Source organism: Balaenoptera ricei, chromosome 1 (assembly GCF_028023285.1).
Source record: "Balaenoptera ricei isolate mBalRic1 chromosome 1, mBalRic1.hap2, whole genome shotgun sequence".
NCBI lineage: Eukaryota > Metazoa > Chordata > Mammalia > Artiodactyla > Balaenopteridae > Balaenoptera > Balaenoptera ricei.
In genome coordinates, this window is record NC_082639.1 from 178,958,729 (window position 1) to 178,984,535 (window position 25,807).

The 25,807-nt window shown below is 36.6% G+C and overlaps 1 protein-coding gene across 1 annotated transcript in view; it reads left to right on the forward strand.

Moving 5' to 3' along the window:
* The window catches only part of USH2A (usherin), a 775,536-nt gene that overhangs the window by 572,300 nt on the left and 177,429 nt on the right, over positions 1-25,807 (forward strand). The window contains exons 49-53 of the mRNA XM_059905730.1: positions 2,227-2,448; positions 12,954-13,177; positions 17,755-17,959; positions 23,173-23,370; positions 23,883-24,037. Of these exons, the coding sequence (XP_059761713.1) occupies positions 2,227-2,448; positions 12,954-13,177; positions 17,755-17,959; positions 23,173-23,370; positions 23,883-24,037 (1,004 nt within the window). The remainder of the gene's footprint in view (positions 1-2,226; positions 2,449-12,953; positions 13,178-17,754; positions 17,960-23,172; positions 23,371-23,882; positions 24,038-25,807) is intronic.

Sequence of the window (25,807 nt, forward strand, 5' to 3'; positions counted from 1 at the left end):
ATTTTACTACTTCCTTTTCAATATGGATGCCTTTTATTTCTTCTTCTTGCCAAATTGCTCTGGTTATACTTTCAATATTATGTTGAGTAGAAGTGGTTAAAATCAGCATTTTTGTCTTCTTCCTGATCTTAGAAAAAGAGCTTTCTTGAGTATAACATTGAGTATAATGTTAGTTGTGGGTTTTTCTCATATGCTCTTTATTATGTTGAGGTATTTTCTTCTACTTCCAGTTTGTTAAATGTTTTTATAATAGAAAAGTGTTGAATTTTGTCAAATGCTTTTTCTGCACCGGTTGAGACAACCACGTGTTTTCCTTCATTCATTCTGTTAATGTGGTGTATTACATTGATTGATTTTTGTATGTTGAATTATCCTTGCATTCCAGGAATAAATCCCACTTGGTTATGTTGTATAATCCTTTTAATGTGCTAATGAATTGAATTCAGTGTGTTAGTATTTTGTTGAGAATTTTTGCATCAATATTTATAAGGGATATTGGTCTGTTGTTTTCTTTCCTTGATGTGTCTGGTTTTGTTATCAGGCTAATTCTGGCCTCATATATTGAGCTAAGAAGTATTTCTTCCTCTTCAATTTTTTGAAAGAATTTGAGGAGGATTGATGTTAACTTTTCTTTAAATTTTTGGTAGAATTCACCAGTGAAGCCGTCTGGTCCAGGACTTTTCTTTGCTAGGAGGTTTTGATTAGTGATTCAGTTCTGTTACTAGTCATAGGTCTATTCAGATTTTCTATGTCTTCATGATTTAGTCTTGGTAGGTTGTAGTAATTTGTCCATTTCACCTAGTGGGCTGGGTTTTTGACCAATGAATTTTGGATAAGAAAGACCTCAGGGATAACTGCTAAGAGTTCTTGCCCTACTTTTGTACTCTTTCTATATCTATCTGTAGTTAAATATTGTCCCATATTTTAAATATCATTTTGGTTAGCAGTTCATCTGGCTTTTACTAACCAAGTTTTGGCATATCCTATCTTCACAAGAGCATGAGCTAATTGACAGAGATCAGGGAGTCCACGACTATAACTCCCTGAGACAATCTTAAATTCTTCAGGGAACTTGTGCCTTTTCTTAAGAAGGTTTGGCAAGTCATTAACTAGATTATGTAAATCTTATCTAGACAGTGGTTTAAAGCTATAAAACCTGCCAGGTTGGCCATCATATTCACATACCTCATAAGATTTAATGAAGGGATAGTGTCCAGGGAGAAAGATATGTTTAAGAAGGGGCAGTGGAGGAAATAGAAGAGGGTCTCTTGAAGGTGTAAGAAGAAGAAGAGTAGTAAGGCAATGGGAGGAGAAGGTCAAGGTTCAAGGGGCTAGGAAGGTGTTGGTCATGAGATAGAGAGGAGAGATGAAGTTTGATTTTTACATCTTCCAAGTTCTTATTAGTCCTTTCTAAGATATCCTTAAGAAAAGCAATTAAAAATTTTTTTTGTCTTTTAGAAGCCGCTTCATACAAAAAAAAAAAAAAATGACTACTGATATTTAGAATATTTGAACCCTTTGATCCCAAGGCACTAAGGCAAAAGATTATTCTATTCTTGTCTCAAGTTTCTCAGAATATCATATAAAGGGGAAATGTGGGTGGAACTACATCAGTGAAATGCAGTGTCTGCCATAGCTCAGCAAAATACTAGTATGCAGATTTGAATATAGTATATTTACCTCCTTTCATTTAATTAAGCTTTCCATTGAAAATCTTTTGTTTGGTTAAATAAATGTAGTTTGGTTAAAGAAATTATAATCAAAAGCAATACAGATTTATCAAGAATTGATTTCTGAGTCCATCCCACTTTCCAAAAAAAAAAAAAAAAGTATATATATATATATATATATATATATATATATATATATGTATATATATATATATATATATATATACTAAATAGATAGAAAAGTATTTGTAGACAAACTTTTTTTGTAATGTCACTTAATCCATGTCACCAGACCTCATGTGCTCATGTATCAGGGGTCAGAGAGAAAATAGGCAACATAGCGTTGCCTCTAAGCTGACATAGACACGTGTTTATACACGTGTTTATACAACTTCAATGCAAACATTTTGAAGTGGTATTGAGATTTTGCAACTCCAGTATGACAATACCCTGTCAAGCAGTTGGCATCTGCAAGATCATTGTGCTAAAATTTAGTCGTGAGTCAAAGCATATTTTTTTAACTCATGCAATGACGGTTATTGTCCTAAATTGACAGGTGAAGTATGCTGTCCAGATGAACAGCACAACCGGGTTTCCACTGGCCTCGGCGACTCCTGCTGTGGCAGACTGCCATACTCCACCTCCGGAAACCAGATTTGCTGTGCTGGGAGGCTCCATGATGGCCATGGCCAGCAGTGCTGTGGTGGACAGATTGTGAGCAAAGATTTCGAGTGCTGCGGGGGAGAGGAACAGGGTGTGGTGTACAGTCGCCTTCCAGGTAAGGGAGCCTCATCTACCTTTCAGTAGAGGGGAAATCTCAGAAACAGAGAGATTGAGAAATTTGCCCTAGATATAAAACACATAAGTAATGACAGCTCACGTTAATTACATCTACTGTGACAAATAGCTACACATTGTCTAACAAAGAAAAATGTAATCTCGCATTTTTTATGTGCATGTGATGCGTTTCATAAAAGCAGACCAAAACTGTTTCCTCTTGAAAAGTGTCATGTCTACCAAAAAGCAAACAAACACACAAACACATGAATGCATTGGTTCTGGACCAAGAAAATAATTCATAGCAATACTGAGAGTATACAAATTATTATTGATGATGTTGTGCCATAATTCTTTTACTCCTTTATTTTTCTATAGCTATTAAATTAGCATTAATATTAATAGCAATCATTATCATTAAATGAGTACTTACTATCTAGGAGGTACTATGCCCAATGTTTTATACATTATTCCGTCAATTAATCTGTACAAAATAGGTACTATTATTATTCACATGTTTAAAATGAGGAAGCTGAGGCACAGAGATTAGACACATGCTCAAGATTACACAGTTAGTCAGATCTAGATTTGGGGGTGCCAAAATCTATAAAATTTGGGAGATGCTTTTTAAGAAAATAAAACCAAATGATGAAGACAAGATAAAATATAAATATTTATTTATAAGGGGAAAATAAATGACAAGAATTATACATGTAAAAAGATAAACCTGGCAGATTCCACTAACATAAAAATAGTATATTTGGATTATATAACTTCTGACATCCCTCTATATTTTTTTCCCTGACATGTTTAACTGACACCCTTGGTCACCTCTTCATACAGCCATGGCTTTGTACTATAATTATCTGTAGAGAGAATAGAAAGATAATTCATTCTTTCCTGTCACATAGTTAATCAAAAAATTTTTTTAATTATTTAAAGTTTAGAAAAGTGACTTAAATCTTCACAACTCATTATTATAATATTTTGGAAATGTAGATTATTTTCAAATTTGGAGAAATATCTACAAAGGGTTTTTTAAGATTTTAGGGCATTTTAAGTTTTCTTGTCTTAAGGTGATTTGCAGTGACTTGTCTTAAATATTTGTTGAATTGACAGCATCAATACCAGTTTTCATGGATATCCTTATTGTATGACTGAATTTAAGTTGTATTTTATCATAGATGCCACTATTTTATCTACAAATCAGTAAGAAGTTTAGATTTTTCCAATATGAGTTACTTCTTTTCATAATTTATATTATCAAAGTAATCATATTTTTTATGCATTGCTTCGATCCTAGATCCATCATTTTCTTTTAATAGTTTCCTACTTTGAGTATGATTTGAAATTTATTTTGTTATAATTCTCTTCTTGATGTCAGAATATTTCAGTTGATTTCATTTTTCATTTTTACAGCTTTTATTTCATATTATATTAATTTTTCTATCTGATCTTTTTCTTTAAACCGTCCCTTTATATGCATACAAATTAAGAGTCTGTAATTTCTCACATTTCTTATCTTTCCAGATTGCAGTGAAAATGACATATTTAAGCCTTAACAACTTTTTTATGAAAGTGGCTGAAATCATATAAATTTAGCTACTGAACCCAAACTAAATATTCCCCAGACTCAACTTCCCCTTAGTTTGAGTTCATAAATGTCCATGGTTACCCTAATCTCAATCAGTATGTGGACATGTATGACAGAGGACAAGTTAAAAGGGCAAGGGATAGTGGCCATAACAAATTGTAGTTAAATATTATACATTCACAAATTTTATAAAAATATATCCATGCTTGCCTTGGAAGGGGCTCATGCAAGCAAAAGGCCTTGAAGATCAATTTTCCTGAGCATCAAGATAAATCTACCCCTGCAACTAGTATGCATTGGAATTCCAGTCCCTCCAAGTTAAGACTTCAGGACATCATAATATCTTGATGGAGATGAACCATGAACTCTCTGCTGTCTTTCTTTAATTTCTTCTCTTTTTAAAAACCATCAAAGAGTTATCCATAATACAAGTAACAATTATTTAAATTATTATAGTGCTATTGTTAAATACCATGTTCTTGTACACATTCTCTTCTGTGTAAAATTCTGATGGGGAATTCCCTGGAGGTCCAGTGGTTAGGACTCCATGCTTTCACTGCCGAGGGCGCGGGTTCAATCCCTGGTCGGGGAACTAAGATCCCGCAAGACACACAGCATGGTCAAAAGTAAAATAGTAAAATAAAGTAAGTTCTGATGAAAACTATTAAGAAGAGCACTTCAATAATGAAACTAAATAATCAAAACATATTAAAAGTATCAATCCTGGGTGTACCAGAATCTTGTGCCTTAATAAGCATACTAGACTCTCAGTATTTTGATAGCCCTTAAATAAGGAAGAAATGCCAAATTAAGTTATTCGTAACTAAATTTCAATCCTCCCAGTGTGAGAAAAATTCATCTCCTTCTTTGAGTCAAAAAAAATACCTGATTTCTAGTTTCTTATTTTATCTTTGTACGACCATCAAGTGTATTTCCAAGGCATTTACTATTCTGTGAAGCTATAAATCACCTCTCTGGATCCACACTGTATCCATCTTATGCATTTTTTAATCCAACCCAGTAGGACATATTTAAAGGAAGATTTTAATGTATATACTGTCAAAGTGGTTGATAGTCCCATGTCATTATGTTGATCTCCATCAACTGTCCAGAAAATAGTAAGAGTGGCTAGTTGTCCTATATACAACAGAATTAGATTTCAATTATGACATTTTCATTGACCTAAGGAATTTAAGGATTATCTCCAAGAAATGGCACAGGGCACCTGGATCTGTACTATAAGGTAACAAGAAAGTTGAGTTTGCCAGGTAAGACCAAAAAAACAAAAACAAACAGCAAAAACCAACCTCCCAAAATCTTAAAAATGAATGATGTATTAAATCATATAATACACAAGTGTCCGGTATAGACACATAAGTCATTTCAGAAATATCCCCTATGGATTGTAGACATAAAAGGTTAGTATTCTAAAGATAACTGAAGTCCAGTCAAGAAATCCAGCTCAGTGTTTCCTGAACGCTGCTTATTGGCTAGAAGATGTATACAAGGAGAAGGAGACAAATTACAACAACAAAACGTAGGCAACATTCCATGTTCACTATTTGCCAAGCTGAGTTCTGTGTACTTCACACACATTAACACATTTAAACCTCACAGCAACCCTATGAGGTAGGTACTATTATTATCTCCATTTTACAGATGAGGAAACAGAAGTACAGAAGTTAAAAACTTTTTCCAGATCACACATCTAGTAAGTGGCTGTTTTACTTTAGGTAACACTGTTACTGTGAATGAACCTCAAAATATATAAAGGCTCAAAGATAATAGAGGTTCATTTCTTTCCCATATAATAGTATTGTGGTGTGAACATATCTTCAGGGTAAGATCTCTTTCCCACAGTCATTCTGGCTGTTGGAAGTGCTGTCATTTTCAACAGGTAGCTTCTCGGGTCACCTGGGAGTTGTCTGCAGTCAGAAGAAGAAAAGAGTATGAAATAACAGGTGTGGGTTTGTTTGTTTGTTTGTTTGTTTTTTGGCCAGGTCTAGAAATAGCAAATAGTTTTATTAACATTTCATTGACTGGAACTCAGCTATCTATCGATACCTAAATGCAAGGGAGTCTGGGAGATCTGCCCATGAATTTCTTGCCACTGTGACTAAGAAGAGTTTCTAACTCCATTCATAGAGTCCATGCTCTTAACCTTCCTGAGCATTCTGATACCTGAACAAGCATTGGATACTCTCCAACCCCAACCATATCAATGTTTATCAAGTCTGATGAACAGGCCCAGTATAACTACCAAGTTGCCAACATTTTCTGATGACCAGAAAAAAATGAGACATTGACTACACATCACAAGTGTGCCCAAGTTAGAAGAAAAGGTGCTGTGTATGTGTGCTAAGCTCTAAGGCAGTGACTTTTAAAGTATGGCTCGGGGATTTCTGAGGGTCTCTAAGACCTCTGGTGGTGTCTATGACATCAAAACTATTTTCACAAGAATACTGAACTATTATACGCCTTTTTCACTGTCGTTCTCTCATAAGTATACAGTGGAGTTTTCCAGAGGTTACATGACATGTAATATTGCAACAGATTTTTTTTAATTGAAGTATAGTTGATGTACAATATTATATAAGTTATAGGTGTACAGTATCATGATTCACAATTTTTACAGGTTGTATTCCATTTATAGTTACTATAAAATATTGGCTATATTATCTGTGCTGTAAAATCTATCCTTGTAGCTTATTTATTTTATATATAGTAGTTTGTACCTCTTAATCCCCTACCCCTACTTCGTTCCTCCTCCCTTCCCTTTCCCCACTGGTAACCACTAATTTGTTCTCTATATCTGTGAGTCTGCTTCTTTCTTGTTGTATATTCACAAGTTTGTTGTATTTTTTTAGATTCCACATATAAATGATAACATACAATATTTGTCTTTCTCTGTCTGATTTATTTAGCTTAACATAATGCCCTCCAAGTCCATCCGTGTTGCCGCAAATGGCAAAATTTTCGTTCTTTTTTATGGCTGTGTAGTATTCCATTGTATATCTACCACATTTTCTTTATCCATTCATCTGTTGATGGGCATTTAGGTTGCTTCCATGATATTGCAATAGTTGAATGCAGAAGCAGATAGGAGAATTCAGTTACTTTTATTAAGCTAGACATTAAAGGGGCTTGCAAAAATATAAACAATGTCATTCTTCTCACTAATTTTTCTCAGTTTGGAAATATGTTTATTTTTTCATAAATATGTATGTTAGCATGTTGTATATTTATCATTATTTTAAATGAATTAATGAATATCTATTTCAAACATTTCAGTTTTAGGCTCTAACCTAGTAAATATCAACAAATCTTACCCATATAAACAAAAGCTATTTGGGGTCCTCAATTATTTGTGAAAGTATAAAAGGGTCCTGGCACCAAACTTTGAGACCCACTGCTTTAAGGCTTAGTAATCAGGTCTGCTAGAAATTCATGGCCATTAGTTAGTTATCCTGTACTATGACTAACCAGTTGAGTAACTCTCCTTTAGATGTGTTAGCTAAAAACAGGTCCATTAAAGATAGAACCATGGTCATGGAGTAGTGGGGATGCAAAAGTGCTGCCCCCCCCATACCGTAATGAGTCAGAGTTTGAAAACAGAAGTAAACTGTCTCATTTTAGCATTGTTGCTCATCTGTTGCTTTTTTTAAGTCAACTGCCATATTCCTTCATTCAATAAACATGTACCATGTAGCGACTATATTCGAAATATCATTCTTAGTGCTTTGTGAGTGTAAAAATGCCTAAGATTCCATTTTTATCCTTAAGGACTTGCAATCTAATCAAGGAGAAAAGTACCTGTAAGGTTAAACACAGGCATAAGAGAGGGATGAATACAAGCATAATCTTAAGACTGAGTGATCACTCCAGCCAAGATGATGAAGAAAGCTAAACCACTGATCGGAACCGCAAACAACGAGCAGGATTTTGAGACACGTGGATGGAAGAAGGACGTTTCAGCTAAAGGGCATGGTTTGAGCTGAAGTGTGAAATTAACAGCCTGCAAAGCATGTCTAGGTAGGAGTGAGCAGTTGGGTTGACTGGAGGAAGATGCCGTGTGTAAGGAAATAGAGGGAGATAAAGCTGAGAAGCCGAAAGGATTTGAACATTATTTGGTACTCAGGGAATAGTCAATGCGATGATGAGAACGGTGATTTAAGGAGATAAATTAGATTTGGGTGGCAGAGTGGATGTGAAGGAGAAGGCAAGATAAGTCAGTTAAAACTCTTGCCAGAAGTGCCTGTTCTAAGAAACGGAATAGAGGTCACTGTCCTCTAGGACAAAGGCTTTTAATCTTTTGGAGGTCGTACACTCCTGGTAGAATCTTTTGAAAGTTACAAACCCTCACTTCAAATAATAATATGTAGGATACACACAAAAATTTTTTTGCCATTTCATACGCCCTTGAAGTCCATCCATGGGCCCAAATTTTAGAATCACTGGTGTACTTCAATATGATATACGTGCTAGCCAACTATTTCCTAAGCAAGCTGTGCCATCCCTCAATTCCTGTGAATCAAAATTAGCTCCAGAGTTTCCCCTGACCTTCAACAGTTCCACCAACTCTGGTAATCATGGCGGACTGAAAGAATGAGCCTTTTAAAAAGGAAAAAAAAAATCTCTTTTTAGTCTCTTGACCTCCCTGCAGGTTTCACTGAAAGCAGACACGTTCCACATGTCTTTTTCCTCTCCCTGTTGCCTCTCCCTCCTGTCGCCCCCTAATGATTGTGACCTTAGTGACCTTCCAGAATATCCATATGGCCCTTTCTTTCCTCGACCTAGCAACACCATACCTGCTGCTTGAGGGTTTGGATCTCATAATATTGTTCCTAAGGCTGGCCTCTCTCCCTGTCTGGCATTGTGTGCCTGCCACGACACCGGGCTGGCTCGTAAAACATCTCTTTATGTACTTTATTACTTAAACTCTTTTATTTGCCTGCAGGAGCCCTTTAACAAAATCACATTGAATTGACTTTCTCACACCAAATCAAATCTCCCTGGTCCCAGTTCAGTTGTCTTTGTCAATATGTATTTTATAAATGGAGTGAATTAACAGATGCTGTTGGAACAGAAGTGCTGGAGTAGCATTTATGTTTTTAGTGCTCTCTCTGGGCAGATGAGTTGTGTAGGAGTGTTACACAGGTACCTCGGGATGAAAGTCATGCTCGTCATTTCAGTGCATATGTATTCTTAACCATTTTCTTTGAATATATTTTAAACCTCTTTATTACTCTTTTTATTCGTAGTGTTTGCTTATATGGTTTTATCATTTGTGCCATCAATCTTAGATTGGACTTGATTATACCCCTTCATATTAAAAGATGAAACTTAAAGCCTCTCTATCAGGCAAAGAGGACAGGATTTTCTGTTAGCCATGAGGAACTAATCATGACATACCTTTGGAACATATTGCTTTATTTCTATTATCTGTGTTCTCCATGCAACCTTGGATATGAAACTGGGTTGAAACTGTTCTAGAATAAAGTACTGACTTTCCATGTCCTAGACTCTGACATCAGTCAAATGAATGACTACCCCTGTTACATAAGATGGAATCTGGGGACTTTGCAGAGAGGAAAATACATCATAGAAATCCATTGTGTAAGATGTGTATTGAAAGATTTCCCAGGAAGATTTCCATATGACATAATGACCTTTTGAGACGTGTAATGTATAAATGCTATAAAATACATTGCAATGATCTGGGGAACATTTTTACCCTACCCTGTCTCAGTTTTGTGGTGGTAGCCATAGAGCCAGCTGCTAGTGAAGACAAGATGCATTTCTTTTCTTTCATGCTCTGCCATCAACTTTATGTTTGTCCTGAGAATGACTAATCACAAACCTGTTTTTTTTTACATTCTTCCAGGCCTGAAGTATAATTCCTTGGCTTAAAATGTGGTCCCCATGGTCAATCCCAGAGTTCCACAATGATTTGTCATATTCTAGACTCTGTTTTTTATGACTGTACTATTTTTAACTCAAAAGCATGATAATTCTTGGATAACTCTTAGGAAAATGGCACACTTGTTGTACAGAATTAGCAATTTAGAAATTCATCAGCACTGTATGTTTATAAATGCTCTCCTTTCAGCCATGGACATTAATTAAGTGTTAGTAACATATTGGAAGTATTCATAACATTATGAGTAAAAAAATTCTTTCCTTCACTCTTTTCTCAGTTGTATCCAATGCAACAGAAGCTATCCTTTGGATATATGCACTGTTTGGAAAGACAATATAGGCTGTTTGATCTCAGAAATAAATATCTAATAGTTCAGTGCATACACTACCCCTTTAATAACATCTGCATCTTGTTCAAAGAGAATCTCCTCCTTTGTACAAATTTAATGAAGAGCCTCTGGAAGTGTAGATCAATCCATCAATAATACATGACCCATTTTGGTTTTCTTTGGGCATATTTAAAACTGTGATTTCTGTGTGTCAAAGTTCAAAAGTCAAGTGCTCCATGTGATAAATTAGGTAGGGTCAAAAGTTATTGCAATGCAGTTTCAGAAGATTGTCTGTCTCTGAATTTGCAGCTCATTCATGCTGAAGTGATGCACTATGGGAATTACTACCAAGCTCTGCTCGGCAACATCTGCTCTCCCTAAGTGAGTTAGTGCACGTCAGACATCTTTATGTCAGAATATTGCAGTGATGGATGCAATCTTCAGAAAATGCTGCATAAAAATCTGGTGTGCCGTTCTGGCCATTAAGTGAAATTACTATTTAAATTAATGGCACTGTCACAGTTTATCTGTGCAAAGAATGAACGCTGATTAGGGTATTAAGTAATTAGCAATTTATCACACTGGAACAAGGTTGATAATAATTAAAGAAGTAATGGTTTACCAAAGAAACTAGAAAGGGAGTCACTTCTTGTTATGTGAGTGAAATCTTGGCTTTAAATTTTAATTCGGTGAAACAAAGATGAAGCTCTTTGTGAAAGAAAGCATCCTTTTTTTCTAGTGTAAAAACAGTTCATTATCAAAATTTTAGTTGACCTGTCAAAAGTCCCTCAGAACGATCAGATGGCTGATTAGGAGTTTGGAATTAGGTCAATGTCTGCATTTTGATTTTATACTTAAAGCATGGTGAGACCGTAAAGTAATTTGGGAGTAGAGGTGGAGAATGTATTCTGCTCCCTAAAGGGCCAGTTTTCAGATTTTGATTGCTCTTTAAAATAGAAACATGAATTATTTTAAGAAAACTGCTGGAGAAAAAAAAAAAATGACAGCAAAGAATCCAAGGTTGTAATTAAATGTCTGATCAGAAAGCAGCAGAAAAAAAAATGCCCAAACAATATAAAACTTGAAGCTGTGGATTTTTCTTTTTAGTGTGTGTGTGTGTGTGTGTGTGTGTGTGTGTGTGAGACAGTGTGTGAATTTTACCCATCATAATCAAGACTCAGACTACAATGATAGCCCTGCTGTGTGTACCTATTTGAAAGAACTTCCCCTGGAAATGTGAATACAACTAAAATTATTAATAAAGCACCAAAGAAAACAGTTTACTTTTAAGCCAATTACTTTGAACAGTTATCACCTTTAAACATGATGTCGAAATGCAGTTATGATCAATGTATATCATTAATCATAAATACAAAATTTTTAATATTGAGAGAGATGTTTTTAAAGTTGAAAGATCAATGAGAGTGTTCTTTGGAGTCATGTGTGGATAAACATCTTTCTTAAGGCATGTGGCAAGTCAGTGTCTACTTTCAATGATTTTTTTTATAAACTGGAAAGCACTTAAAACTCATTGGTCTATTATTAGGAGTGTCTTTCATAATGTAGCTGTTTGTACAGGACCAGATTGAGCAATTCGGGACCCCAGGGCCCTTTGCAGTTGAGGTTCTTTACGTTATCAGTTGGGACTAATAATAAATAAACAAAATTCTAATGAAAATAAATCATTCATCACATTGCGCTGCTATATAACTGGATATAAATTCTATTCTGATAGCCCTGTGACATGGGGTATAGGCATCTTAATTTCTAGCTTAATCTGACTCTAGTACGTTGTTTATTTATTCAGCCTTTTATGTCTATATTTCTGCTGTGTCTCTTCTATGGCAAGATCTAAATGATGTGAACACAAGCAGTTACACTGAATCGGGTGGGAGAAAGGAGGCTGTTTGGTATCTCAGGCACACCTGTCTTTCATCGAGAAGTGGAGATCAATGATCCTCCCTGCAAGGTCTTTTGGCCACCACCCCAACCTCTTAGCCACGTCCAGTGATGGGTCTAGGGCAGCTCGAAGAATGGTGGCCAAATGGTTCACCTGATCAGTGAGTGCACTCAACTGGTTTTGAATACAAATCTATCTCATGACCAAAGAATGGTTACAGTTGCTGCTGGATTCACAAGAATCAAATATCTGTATCTTAGACAAAGGCAGGCAGAAACTTACAAGATGCTTGTGCAAAGTCTCCAGTTCTAGGATGGTGCTACCTCTCCACTGTCTAGCCTCTTATCCCAGAGTGCTTGGGTGACCTCTTCTCCCTTGTGAATTTCTAAAGATTTCTTCTGAGTTCCTGTGGTTTAACTACCCCTTCTTCTGCAACAAGATGTTATCATTACAAAATGGGCAGGCAGTTCTCATGACAGAAATCAGATCATTTTTTATGGCGCTTAGGAGAAATTTGGCCCCCTGCTGAATGATTTTAGAACACTTCCTCTTGTGTGTTCTTTACCTAATTAGTGTCTACTGCTCTTGGTCAGAAGGACCCCTCACTGTACATTTAAGTCACCTTGGTAGGGAAATGCTACCTGAGCTATCGTACCGCTTCAGGAACTGCCTGAGTCTGACATTTTTATACCAAACTTTATAGCAGCCTCAGTTTTCTTCTCTTTTTTAATTTCATATTCATATATAACATTTTATTGTTGCAGGGATGTTCTGTTGTGGGCAGGATTATATGAATATGTCAGATACCATATGCTGCTCAGCTTCCAGTGGAGAGTCTAAAGCACACGTTAAAAAGAATGACCCAGTGCCAGTAAAATGCTGTGAGACTGAACTTATTCCAAAGAGCCAGAAATGCTGTAATGGAGTTGGATATAATCCTTTGAAATATGTTTGCTCTGACAAGATTTCAACTGGAATGATGATGAAGGTAATTGATAGAAAACCTCTCGGGCTGATTTGACAATGGAAAGAGAAATACATTGTTCATAACTATTTTTCTAAAATAGGAATATAAAAACTCCTGTGTGCATTATTCATTTTCACATTACATCCATATTAATACCAAATGAGTTCGCTATGATTGATGTTATTGCAATGAATTCTAAAGGAATTAATAATGATTAGCTGTTCTCAGGAAGCTTTACCAGCACTTCAGATTAGTGCAGACAGAAAGTCTGAGCCGGCATGTTGCTGTGGAGGGAGATGAAGGGAAATTCAGCTTCTTTTCTCTAGCCCCCCAACCATAGGCCATCACTTTCCTTTCATAGAGAACTTACATACAGCAGATTCACTTCACTGTGTTTCTATCATATTCCTTAAGACAGTGCAAGATCAGCAAAAGCCAGCCAACCACAGAAATGAATAGGCCTGTGGGTGCATCATTTATGTGTGTACGTTGAGATGCTCCACATACAGCCATGCCATGTTTGTTAGCATTAAACTTGACCCAGCAATCTAGAAACCTACCAGTTTAAGGAAAGGATTATGGGCATTTAAAAAACAAACACCCTACTATGTTTGGTAGTAATTTGTCACTAAGAGATGGCTAAAAATCGGTGCTTTGGTCACAGACAATAGAAGAGCTCTTGCTGAGTGAGGCAACTACACAATCATTGTGTGGATGTCATGGTCTGTCGAATGGTCCATAAGTCTTGAGATTTTTAAGGCCCCAGCAAGCGATTTGTGGCAACGAATATTAAGATATGTATAACCGAATCACTTTGCTGTACACCTGAAACTAACACAACATTGTAAATCAACCATACTCCAATAAAATTAAAATTTAAAAAAAGAAAGGAAAAAACAGATAACACATAAAATTGTTGAAGAGAGTAGGTACTTCATGAAGCGAATAACCATACAAAACACCCAACAAAAGTAGTAAGGTTTTGTCTACAAAATTTTTTAAGAATCGATTTGATTTGAACACAACCGTAGTCAGTTCTATGAAAGAAATCTATCCAACACTATGTTCCAAAATTTATTCCAGGCCAGTGTTTTCAGAAGTTTTGACTAGGACATTTTTCTTCAATACTTAGTATTTTTTGGTCTTAAAGAGCTGGTGATGTTGCAAGAACGTGCCTTTAAAATAACGAGTTAGGAAGCATCTATATAAAAAACTCTCCTTAAAGGGGCACTCATATTTGAAGAATGAAGATAGAAAACCTGTTAGTTTCAGAAATGACACCATCACTCACAACTGTGCGTTTCATTATTGCCCACCTCACATTTGATTCCCAGGCATCTCATTTTGGTCAAGAAGGGACAGCTTCCATTATTTAAGGAGGAAGTTCAGGATATAACCATAATCTTTTAAGTTGGCTTGAATTGGCTCTATGAAGGCCAATTAACAGTTGTATTTAAAATTCATATTTAAATGATTATGATTAGGAGATTTTCTGAATGCTGAATCAAGCAGTGTGTTATAGGTAAAGTTCAATCCATAGATCCCATTTTGTTTCCTGAAGACCTCTTTCCTGGAGTCTTCCAATTCCTGCTCCAATCTGGACTGGATCACTGTGGGATTTCTGCACAGCTGTCCCAGCCCATCTTCCCTAAGCTGTTAGTTTGGGAATTCCTTTCACTCCTCCTTTGTGTTGGTTTTCCTGTGTTCGAACCCCAGGTGTCCCTTTTTGCCACCTTCTTTTGAAAAATTATCTCCCTGGATATAGGTGCATGAAAGGTAAATGTTTTGAGAGCTTGATGTCTGAAATTATTGTAATTCTATTTCCCATTGGATTGATAGCTTAGCTAGGTATACAATTCAAGGTCAAAAATTATTTCTACACAGGATTTTGAAGGCATTTCTGCATTTTTAAATTTTCATTGCTATTCTGATTCCTGTTTCTTTGTAGGTAACCATGTCGTTTTTCCTATGACAGTTTTTAAGACATTCTCTTTATTCTGCTTTTCTAAAATTTCATGGCAATGTGCCTCTATGTAGATGTTATTATCATCATTATTATTAATATTCATAATGATATACTTTTTGTGGACTTTTTCAAGGTGGGGTCTATGGACTTCAATCCAGGGACTATTATTTTATTATTTCTTTGATACTTTGCCCCTTCTTTTGTCTGTTTTCACTGATCACTTGGGTGTTGGACTTCCTAAACTGATATTTTAATTTTTTCTTCTTGTTTCTTGCCTATTGATTAACTCCTCATCTTTTTCAATGTGATGAGATATTGCCTTAACTATATCTTTCCACCTTTCTATTGATTTGTTGTGGGGGTTTTTTTAGCTATCATGTTATTTTTTAGTTTTTAAGTGCTCTTTCTTGTTTGCTGATTATTACTTAGTCATCCTACTCTTGTTTCATTCATGGAACGTCTGTTTTTTAATCATTCTGGAAATATTCATTCCATTGTTGGTTTTTTAATTGTTTGTTTGCTTTATTCTTTGAATTGTCTCATTTGTTTTGTACTATTTTTTGCCTATAAAATTTTAGTTTTTTTAATTTATTTTATTGAAGTATAGTTGATTTACAATGTTGTATTAATTTCTGCTGTACAGCAAAGTGATTCAGTTATATATATGTATTCTTTTACATATTCTTTTCCATTATGGTTTAAGCTTGGTACTATTTTAATACTTAAAGAAGTATCCTTAATACTCCATCCTACATCGGGATGGCATACATGCCTGGCTGCCATATGGAGTATCCAGTAGCAAAGAGGGCTGGGGTTCTCACTATGCAATATGCAGAATTGCGTTTAGCTTTCCCACTCTGGCTCCTGGCTTATATCTTCCAGTGGACCCTCTCTATTTTTTTTTTTTTAGTTTCACCAATTATTTTCTAAGTTTTTCTCATTTTTCTAATACTTGGCCAAATGCAGCTCTAACAGCACACATACTGCTCATGTTCTAAGCTATGACATCTTCCCCAGAGTGGTGAGCTCAGGAACACTTGGCTTGCTTTGACAGTTATCCCAGAGCAGAGTTTGCAGAATATTTAGCCATAGCACAACAGACCTCCTCAGCTTCCCAAAGCCCAGTACGTGTTTCTTTGCCACGGCCTGCTTAACCCTAAGCCAATGCCACATACTTTAGGGTTTTGTTATTGTTGTTAAGACAACATCCAACTTCAAAGTACTAATTTGTGTTTTTGCTAGAATACACTGGACTATGCTGAGGTAAAAACAGACATACTCATGTATGGAATGGGTCAACAGAATGAATTTTTTTAAACCTTTCATGTGACAGTCCAGTGTGAGACTGGCAGCTCTCCATGCAACATCTCAGGAACCCAAGTCGCTTCCATCTTGTGAGACTTCACAGTGGAAAAAGGGAGAGAGTGGATGATTGCACATGTATGTGTCTTCCTTGGATGCAGAATGCATCTCTTCTGTACACAGTCACACAGACATTTCTAGTCACATGACTCTTCCTATTGTAGCCGGACTTGAAAATCTAGCGTTCCAGGGGAGAAAAGGCAAAAATGGGCACTCCTGGGCACATAGCCTTGTCTCTGCCACATCCATCCACTTCCCAGCTTCCAAAAACGTGTGTTACTTCCCTTCCTGTTTCCTTGGACTTGCCATATTCCTTTATTGTCATTTGGTTGGGCTTTAAGAGGAAATGAAGATAAATGCACATGTTCGATTCACCATATTTAAATGGAAATCCAACTATATTTTTCTGAAGCAGCTTTACTTTGATGATCGTTGGGAAAATAATTTAACTTATTTTAGGTAAAGAGACAGATTGAATGTAGATCACTTTTAAATAACAAAAATGATTTTAAATAAGTTATGTTACCTATAAAAAGGGAAGATGAAGTAGAGCTTTGCCTTATAAGAATATTGCCTTATTTATATCTCCTGTAATTTGGGATGGTGAAGTATTTCATTTTCTGAGATTAGAGCCTACTAGTACTTATCAATAGCTATAAAATGTCCAGAGATTCACCAGAGAAAAAGTTTATAAATATAAATAATAATGATTATAATGACAGTTCATGAAATATTTAAATTTTCTAAAACTTGGATGCAGAATACTTCTTATTAGTCCAAATTTGCCAAGGGCACAAGAAGTGCAGATTCTCAAATTTCACATTCTTTATTTTGTCTAAAACTCCATTAGGAAAGTGTCAAAGTAACAGTAATAAAATAACGACTCCTGTTATTATTTATAGCATATCTACTAAGTGTAAGGCATTTATGTTATCTCATTTGAGTCATTCAAACAAACCCGCATAGTAAATTGAATTTCTATTCTTTGACGGAAGAAGCTGAGGCTTTGAGTGGATAAGAGACTCGTTCAAGGTCACAACACCAATAAGCTGCAAAACTGGATTTTGAATCCAGATCTGTGTCATTTCGAAGTAACTGCTCTTTCTAGTATACAGACTGCCCTCATTTCTTTTTATGAATTTTGAGGTGTTCATTCATGAACTAAGCACAAGAAAATTTCATTTGAGAGTTGTAAAAACCTACGCCACACATGTCTAAATGAACGTTTTCAATTCCCTTCCCCCCGCCCCACCTCTACCGCTTGACTTAGGAAACTAAAGTCTGCAGGACCGTCTGCCCGGTGTCTATGGAAGCCACAGCGCACTGTGGCAGGTGTGACTTCAACTTTACCAGCCACATTTGTACTGTGATAAGAGGATCTCGCAATTCCATCGGGAAGGAATCAGTGGAAGAAATGTGCTCATCTGCTGAAGAACCTGTTCATATGGGAAGTGTAAGCACACTCTCCTTCACAGGTAACAGAAAGGGAGCCACCTGCCCGTGGCTTAGAATGGGGGGGGGGGGCGAAAAGCTGCTGAAAACGCAGATTTCCTTCACTCTGACCTCAACTCCCTCCTTCACCTCATATCAATTAATTCCATCATACTTATGAGCCAGATAGTTACCAGGTAGTTAAAGGCACAATCTGGATCTGGTCAAAGTTAGTAGTTTAAAGTTTTTCAGAGTCGAAATTTTAACAAGGTTGTACTCTATTTTAAAGTAAGCCTGTAGAGAATGAAGAACAGGGAAATAAATTAGTTACGTGACCTTTTATGGTATATCCAGTTAATTTGCAATGAGCCTAATTTTCTTTCTCAAAAGTTGGAACGCAGGCTTTCAATAAGAGCCATGAATGAATGTTGTTATTCTTCCAAGCAGAAAAGAGGTAGAAACCCGTCTGCTCACTAAGACCTGGTAGCATCACTCCAAGGAGGAGACAGACTGCTCAGTGACATCAGTATCCCTTTCCTGATCTTGGGTCTGGGGCCAGAGACTGTGCTCTCCTGCAGCCTGGTGTTTCCCCAAGATGGCCATCATCTTGGGAACAAGAACCTTCATGGTTATTGAAAATAGTAATTTCCAAGCCCCATCTTAGCCCTACTGCATTAGTCCAAAATAGTGATTCTTAGGCTTGGCTGAGTCAGGTGAAAGACGCTGTAAATTTTAGGATCATCTCCAAAATAGTTCTGCCATCTATTACATTTCATCCATTTACTTAAGTCCCTGCTGAAGTTTCTGTTTTTTGAAAAATTAGATGTGCGTGTGTAACTGTGTGTGTACACACACCTATTGTTTAGAGTCAAATGGAATACATTTAAGTGACATAATTCAAGCCAGCTGAGGTCAAATAAACAATAAAACCACTGAATTCCATCATGACTCATCATTCTGCCTTACCCAGCCAATGGTGGGTGATAATGGCAAACCTTGAGGAGGAAAACAGTAAAGCAGGATACTGGGATGAGAGGGAGTAGATTAGGAAGGGAAGGAAGGAATAGAGATAAAGTTTACTGAGTATTATTTAGTTCCAGTGTTGTACTAGACAGTTTTCTTTTTTTAAGTACAGTTGATTTACAATGTTGTGTTAATTTCTGCTTACAGAAAAGTGATTCAGTTATACATCTATACATTCATTTCTTAATATTCTTTTCCATTATGGTTTATCACAGGTCATTGGATATAGTTCCCTGTGCTATACAGTAGGACCTTGTTGTTTATCCATCCTATATATAATGGTTTCAATCTGCTAAAGCCAAACTCCCAGTCCCTCCCTCTGCCACTCCCCCTTTGTGCTAAACATTTTTAAACCTTATCTTAATTTACCCATAAAGCAATCAGGTAAGTATGCTCATTTCACAGATGAGGAAACTGAGGGTCAGATCTGTAAAAGTAACTTGTTGTGGTAATAGTCAGGTTCAAATTATGTCATCTTTAGGAGCTGCAGATGTAGTGGACACCACATGGTATAGGGGTCCTTTCGGAGTGCTCCAAACCTCCCTCAAGCAGTTCCTTCCACCTGAAATGTTCTTCTTAACCATCACACTCAAGGCCAAGGTCAGAATTCACGTTCTCAGTTTAGGCTTCCCAAGTCCAGCCCCCTCTCTCCTCTGTGCTCCTGTGACGCACGGTCATGCCATTCTCCACTTCTACCATGTATGTGTCATAGGCATCGGGACACTTGTCTCGTCTCTCCTACCAGATTGAAGTATCCACGTGCATAGAACATCCCTGTTTAATTTTACCTTATTTTTAGATTTAGCACACTGTAAGCAAACAAAAAAATATTTATTGGAATGCCTTTAGGTAGGAAAAGCCTCCGGATAGAAAACAGTTGGACTGCTAATCTCTTCCCACTCCCAGCTACAGATTTAAGTCATGAACCCTCATTTAAAAATTACTTGGTTTTCTTCTAAGACAGTTCTCGGCTTTTATCTGCCCTTGGTAATCAAGGTCCAGATTTTGAAGGGTTTTTAAGACATATTTGCAGTAGACCTCTCCAGAAGAGAATAGCTGTTTCCACCTACTGATATAATATTGCAGGGGCTTTTAACATCCATATTTCAGATCGGTTTGCCTACCAGAAAACACTATAAATTGAATATGAAAAATAACAAAATTCTACTTTTCATGAAAAAAAATTAAGCGCTCAAATGATGCTCAAACAAATTCCACTGAGACCAATTTAGATGAAAAGTCAACCATTTTTAGAAATTGATAATTAAAAGCTACAACCACCAGTGCTGACCAAAATTCATTTGTTCTTACAATCATTTATTTATCAAAAACATTTATTAAATCCTTACTAATAACCAGTCAGTATATGAGGACCAATAACTTGAAAACTAGCAGGAAATTCCATCAGGATTTGAAGCTAATATGAAGAGATAGGGAAATTAATACATAATTACCTCTAATATGAGAAACGATGTGCAGGTAAGTTCTATGATAGAGGTAAGCATAGGATGCTTTGGAAGAGTATTGCAAGGACACCTAACCCAGACTGGAAAGACTTCAAGAAGGATACTGTGCCCAAAGAAAGAACTGAAGGACAAGTTAGAGCCTATCAGTTTAAGGGGAGGTAGGCCAGGCAGAGAGAACAGCACATGCAAAGTGCAGGAAGCAGGAGGAAGCCCAGCAGGTCTGAAAAACAAGTATCTTCATAAGGATGTAGCACATATAAGACAGAGAAAGCAATGGAGAGGAGGCCAAAGAGCGGGGGTCAGATTATGAAGACCTTTTAGGCCACACTAAAGAGTTTACCTTAATACCGCAATGAATGGATAGTTAGTGAAGCTTTTTAAGCAATGGAATGACACAATTATATACACATTTTTGGAAGGATTGCTCTGTTAGCTAAAAAAATGATTGGAGACAAATATGTATGGGACCTTTCAGCAATTAACAAGTAAATATTGAGCAAACATACCGCCCCAAAACCCAACACCCTCATTTAGCAGAATATTAGCCCCATGTTAACATGTAAAATGATTTTGAGATAACAAGTTAAAAATAAAAGAAGAAGAATAGTTGGAAATTCTGGCAAAGAAAAAAAGAGCTCTGAGAAATGAGAGAGATGGTTGAGGAAAGGTAAAATTTCAACAAGTGATTCCTTATGTGTAAAGCAAAAAGAATGCTTTTATGGGCTGGGAACATCTTTGAAGGACCAGGCCTCACAGGAAAATATAGAAGTAAGGCTAAGACTTGAGAGAGTCAAAAAGGAGAAGAATGAAATACAGTGGAGGAAAGAACAGGAATAAAATGTGGACAGTTGCCACAACTGAAATTAGAAATGGCAACATGGGCTTGAAGGCTACACAATAACAGTTATTCGCAGTGAATAGTTTAATCTGCTATAGCAAGAGGTTCAAAAATATAGTTACCATCTGTGGGTGAGTGGACGGACCGTCTGGGCAGCTCAGCCCCACAAGGTCATTCAGGATCTGGATTCCTCCTCATGCTTCCAAGTGGTACAGCCTGAGTTGTCACAACACCCTTAGTTCCAGCCCATCAGAAGGGGTAAGAATGCTAACAGAAGGCAAGTGATTTCCTCTTCAGAAAGTGATGCACAAATTACCCATGTCACTTCCACACTCCTTCCGTTGTTGAGATCAGTCGTGTGACTACACCAGACTGCAAAGAAAACTGGGAAATGTAGACTATGGCCAAGAGGTCTCTGACCAGGACAGAAGGGGGATCTGGGGACCCACTGGTGGTCATCACAGGTACAAAGCAGCAAATACCCTCTTACTGGAAAAAATGAAGACGGAAATACATTTGTATAGCAATTTACATTTTATGAAGTTCTGCAGCATAACTTATTGCATTTTATTTTCATACTAATTCTATAAAAGAGGCAGGGCAGGCTTTATTGTAATGAGTTGCATGTAAGGAGAATGTGGTCAAATAACCCAAGTGGATGGAACGAGAATTAATGCTGCATCCAATGGAGATAGAGCAGGCGGCCAGACAGTCAAGGAGGACCTCTTCTGATCCCCCTGTCTGGTGATCATCCGGAAACTGCCACACAAAAATACATATGTAGATCTTCAAAATTCACAGAATTAAATAAGCGGAAAGCAGATTTAAATAATTAAACTTTCAAGGAATGTTTTGGTAAATTTGTAGCATTTGTACTTCCGAAGTTATTAAAGCTCAAAACTGAACTAAGTTGTTTGGGACACCGTTGAATCACGTGGATGATTATCTAATAAAAGTTTTGCTAGGCCAAAAATCTCAGCAGGTTGGTTTTGTTGTTTTAATTAGATTGGTTGTTTTTGGTTTTGGTTTCAGTTCTGGTTTGGTAGAAGATGAAGGAAGTATATATAGTACACTATACATGGTACATATAGTGGAGTGTGAATTCATTTTTATTCATTAAAATTGTACTATGATAAGCTAAGTTCCAAGTCCTGTATCTCATAACAACTACATTATAATTCATGTAATAATTTAAGTAATATTGACAACGTAATAATTGGTAAAATTTATAATAATAAAACTATAAAAGAATCTTACCAAACCTGCCTCATACAGAAGTAAAGAGATCATGAACTTGAGAAGCATTAACACCTAACGTACATTAGTCTAGCGCTTTTATTTTTCAATCATTTCTTTAATGTATCCATATTTCTCTATTCAAATAGGTGAATTCTGTTCTGTGCAATTTCATATCTCTGCATCTAATAAGCACTTGTAATATTTTTTATGACTCAGAAAGTAAAGATCTTAGAGCTTTATTTACATACAAAAGGATTAGTGCATTGAGCATTTATTTATTTATTTATTTTTAATTAATTAATTACTTTACTTATTTTTATTTTTGGCTGTGTTGGGTCTTCGTTTCTGTGTGAGGGCTTTCTCTAGTTGTGGCGAGTGGGGGCCACTCTTCATCGCGGTGCGCGGGCCTCTCACTATCACGGCCTCTCGTTGCGGAGCACAGGCTCCAGATGCGCAGGCTTAGCAGTTGTGGCTCACGGGCCTAGTCGCTCTGCGGCATGTGGGATCTTCCCAGACCAGGGCTCGAACCCGTGTCCCCTGCATTGGCAGGCAGATTCTCAACCACTGCGCCACCAGGGAAGCCCCCGAGTATTTATTTTTAAATGTTTAAGGTTTTGATATTTATTTTCGATATGATGGTAAGAAAATAAAAATTTTAAAAACCCCGCTGTCCGATTTTCTGTCTTTCCAGATGTGAACCTGGAACCCTACATGACATACGAGTATAGGATTTCTGCGTGGAATAGCTATGGGCGAGGATTCAGCAAGGCTGTTAGGGCCACAACAAAAGAAGATGTGCCTGAGGGAGTGAGCCCCCCCAGGTGGACCAAAATGGATCATCTTGATGATGTAATAGTGCTCAACTGGAAGAAGCCTATACAATCAAATGGTATTAAGCTATTTTTAAAATTCAAATAACATAATCCCGTAAATCCATAAGGAAATTGAAATTAGTGTAGTCTACGTTTAATTGGCATGCATCTAACCACTAAAAAGTATTTGCTGATAAAGGAAACTTCAGGTATGTGTCAACCAGTCATTCATTTTGTGAAATAGCCCTCACAAATTTTCAGCCAAAAATTATTTTCCTTGAATCCCAACATATATCTGAGCTGCTTTCAAATAAGCAAAGCATGTTATGGGAAGGCAGAATAGTTTTGAAAGTAAATGTTTGATAGTGAGGGGAAAGAAACAACTGACTGATTATTTATGTCAATAATCCACCTCCTCCATAAGAGTGAGTGTAATTAAGAACTGCTTGAACATAGCAAAATAATAACAATTTAAAATTAAATAATGCTATATTATCCCATTTCTTCAGAACTCTAAGCCATCTGATTTGTTTGCAAACAGTTAAAAGAGTCTGACACTCAAATTCAGGCCTTTCTCTGCCTCTTTTAGGTCCTATTATTTACTACATTCTTCTCCGAGATGGAATTGAACGTTTTCGAGGAACATCGTTGAGCTTCTCCGATACGAAAGGAATTCAACCTTTTATGGAATATTCATACCAGCTGAAAGCTTGCACGGTTGCTGGCTGTGCCACCAGCAGCAAGGTAAGAGGAGTTTGCCTAAACTCTGGACAGAATTATCCAGTGTTAAGACTATATGAAGGTCCAGGTGGTAATGCCAATAAAGTAGGGAGTCCATATGGTGTCTCAATTGAGTACCAACACTTCCTCCTGAAAGGAGAGATCACCAGAAGGAAAATTTATTCAAATTTCAATGTTTCATTCATCAAAAGCAAAAACTTGAACGAGTATTATCCACTTAATCCACTTTTCCTCCACCAACTCTTTTTAGGTGGTCTTCTATAAATCCATAATAGTTCCCAAGCCATTTCTCAGTTTAAAAACTTAGAAATTCTATTTAAATATCATTTCAGCAAAAATAGCCTGCTCTTGAAGAACAGAGAAAAGGACAAAGGAGCCTGACGTAGAAAATGAAATAGTTCCAAGGCTTCTGCAACAGCCTTTACAAGAAATAATGAAGATCTGAATTCAGGCAGCAGGGGTCAGATGAAGAATATCAGAAAGATACAACAGATACCAGGGCACAAAAACTACTGGACTCAGTAGTCAGCTGTATGTAGAGGAATAAAAGGAAAGTATTATGGGTATTTTCAGGATATCTGGCTTGACCAATTTGTTGGTCATGGTGCCATTCTGCAAGCAAATCAAAAAACAAAAGAGGAATATATATATATATATATATATATATATATATATATATATATATATATATAATGGAATATTACTCAGCCATAAAAAAGAATTAAATAATGCCATTTGCAGCAACACAGATGGACCTAGAGATTATCATACTAAGTGAAATAAGCCAGACAGAGAAAGACAAATATCATATGATCTCACTTATATGTGGGATCTAAAAAAAAAAAAAAGGATACAAAGGAACTTATTTACAAAACAGAAATAGGCTCACAGACATAGAAAACAAATTTATGCTTACCAAAGGGGAAAGTGGGGAGGAGGGATAAAATAGGAGTTTGGGATTAACATATACACACTACTATATAGTAAAATAGATAACAAGGACCTACTGTATAGCACAGGGAACTGTGCTCAATATCTTATAATAATCTATAAGGTAAAAGAATCTGGAAAATAATAGATATATATATATGTATGTATAACTGAATCATATTGCTGTACGCCTGACACTAACACAAGATTGCAGATCAACTATACTTCAATTTAAAAAAAAAAGGAAAAGTTAAAAGTAAAGAATAAGATTAACATTTTTTTTAATTAATTAATTAATTTATTTTTATTTATTTTTGGCTGTGTTGGGTCTTCGTTTCTGTGCGAGGGCTTTCTCTAGTTGCGACAAGCGGGGGCCACTCTTCATCGCAGTGTGCTGGCCTCTCACTATCGCGGCCTCTCTTGTTGCAGAGCACAGGCTCCAGACACGCAGGCTCAGTAGTTGTGGCTCACGGGCCCAGCTGCTCCACGGCATGTGGGATCTTCCCAGACCAGGGCTCGAACCCATGTCCCCTGCATTAGCAGGCAGATTCTCAACCACTGCGCCACCAGGGAAGCCCCAAGATTAACATTTTTAAAGCTTTGAAAAAATATATTCAAAAGGAGGAGCAGATAGCAGAATGGTGGAAGAAAATATTATTTGGCACTTTAAGTGAAAATGTCTAGTCAGAAGGTGGATTAAGAAGTGACTGAAATTTTCTGGAAAGATCTATGAGGGAAGTTGAAGCAAGGAGTTTGAGTGTGGTCATGTAAGGAGAATAGAGAGAGACAAAAACCGAAGACCACAGATGACCAGCCCCCTTGGGGATGCTACTAAGTGAAAAA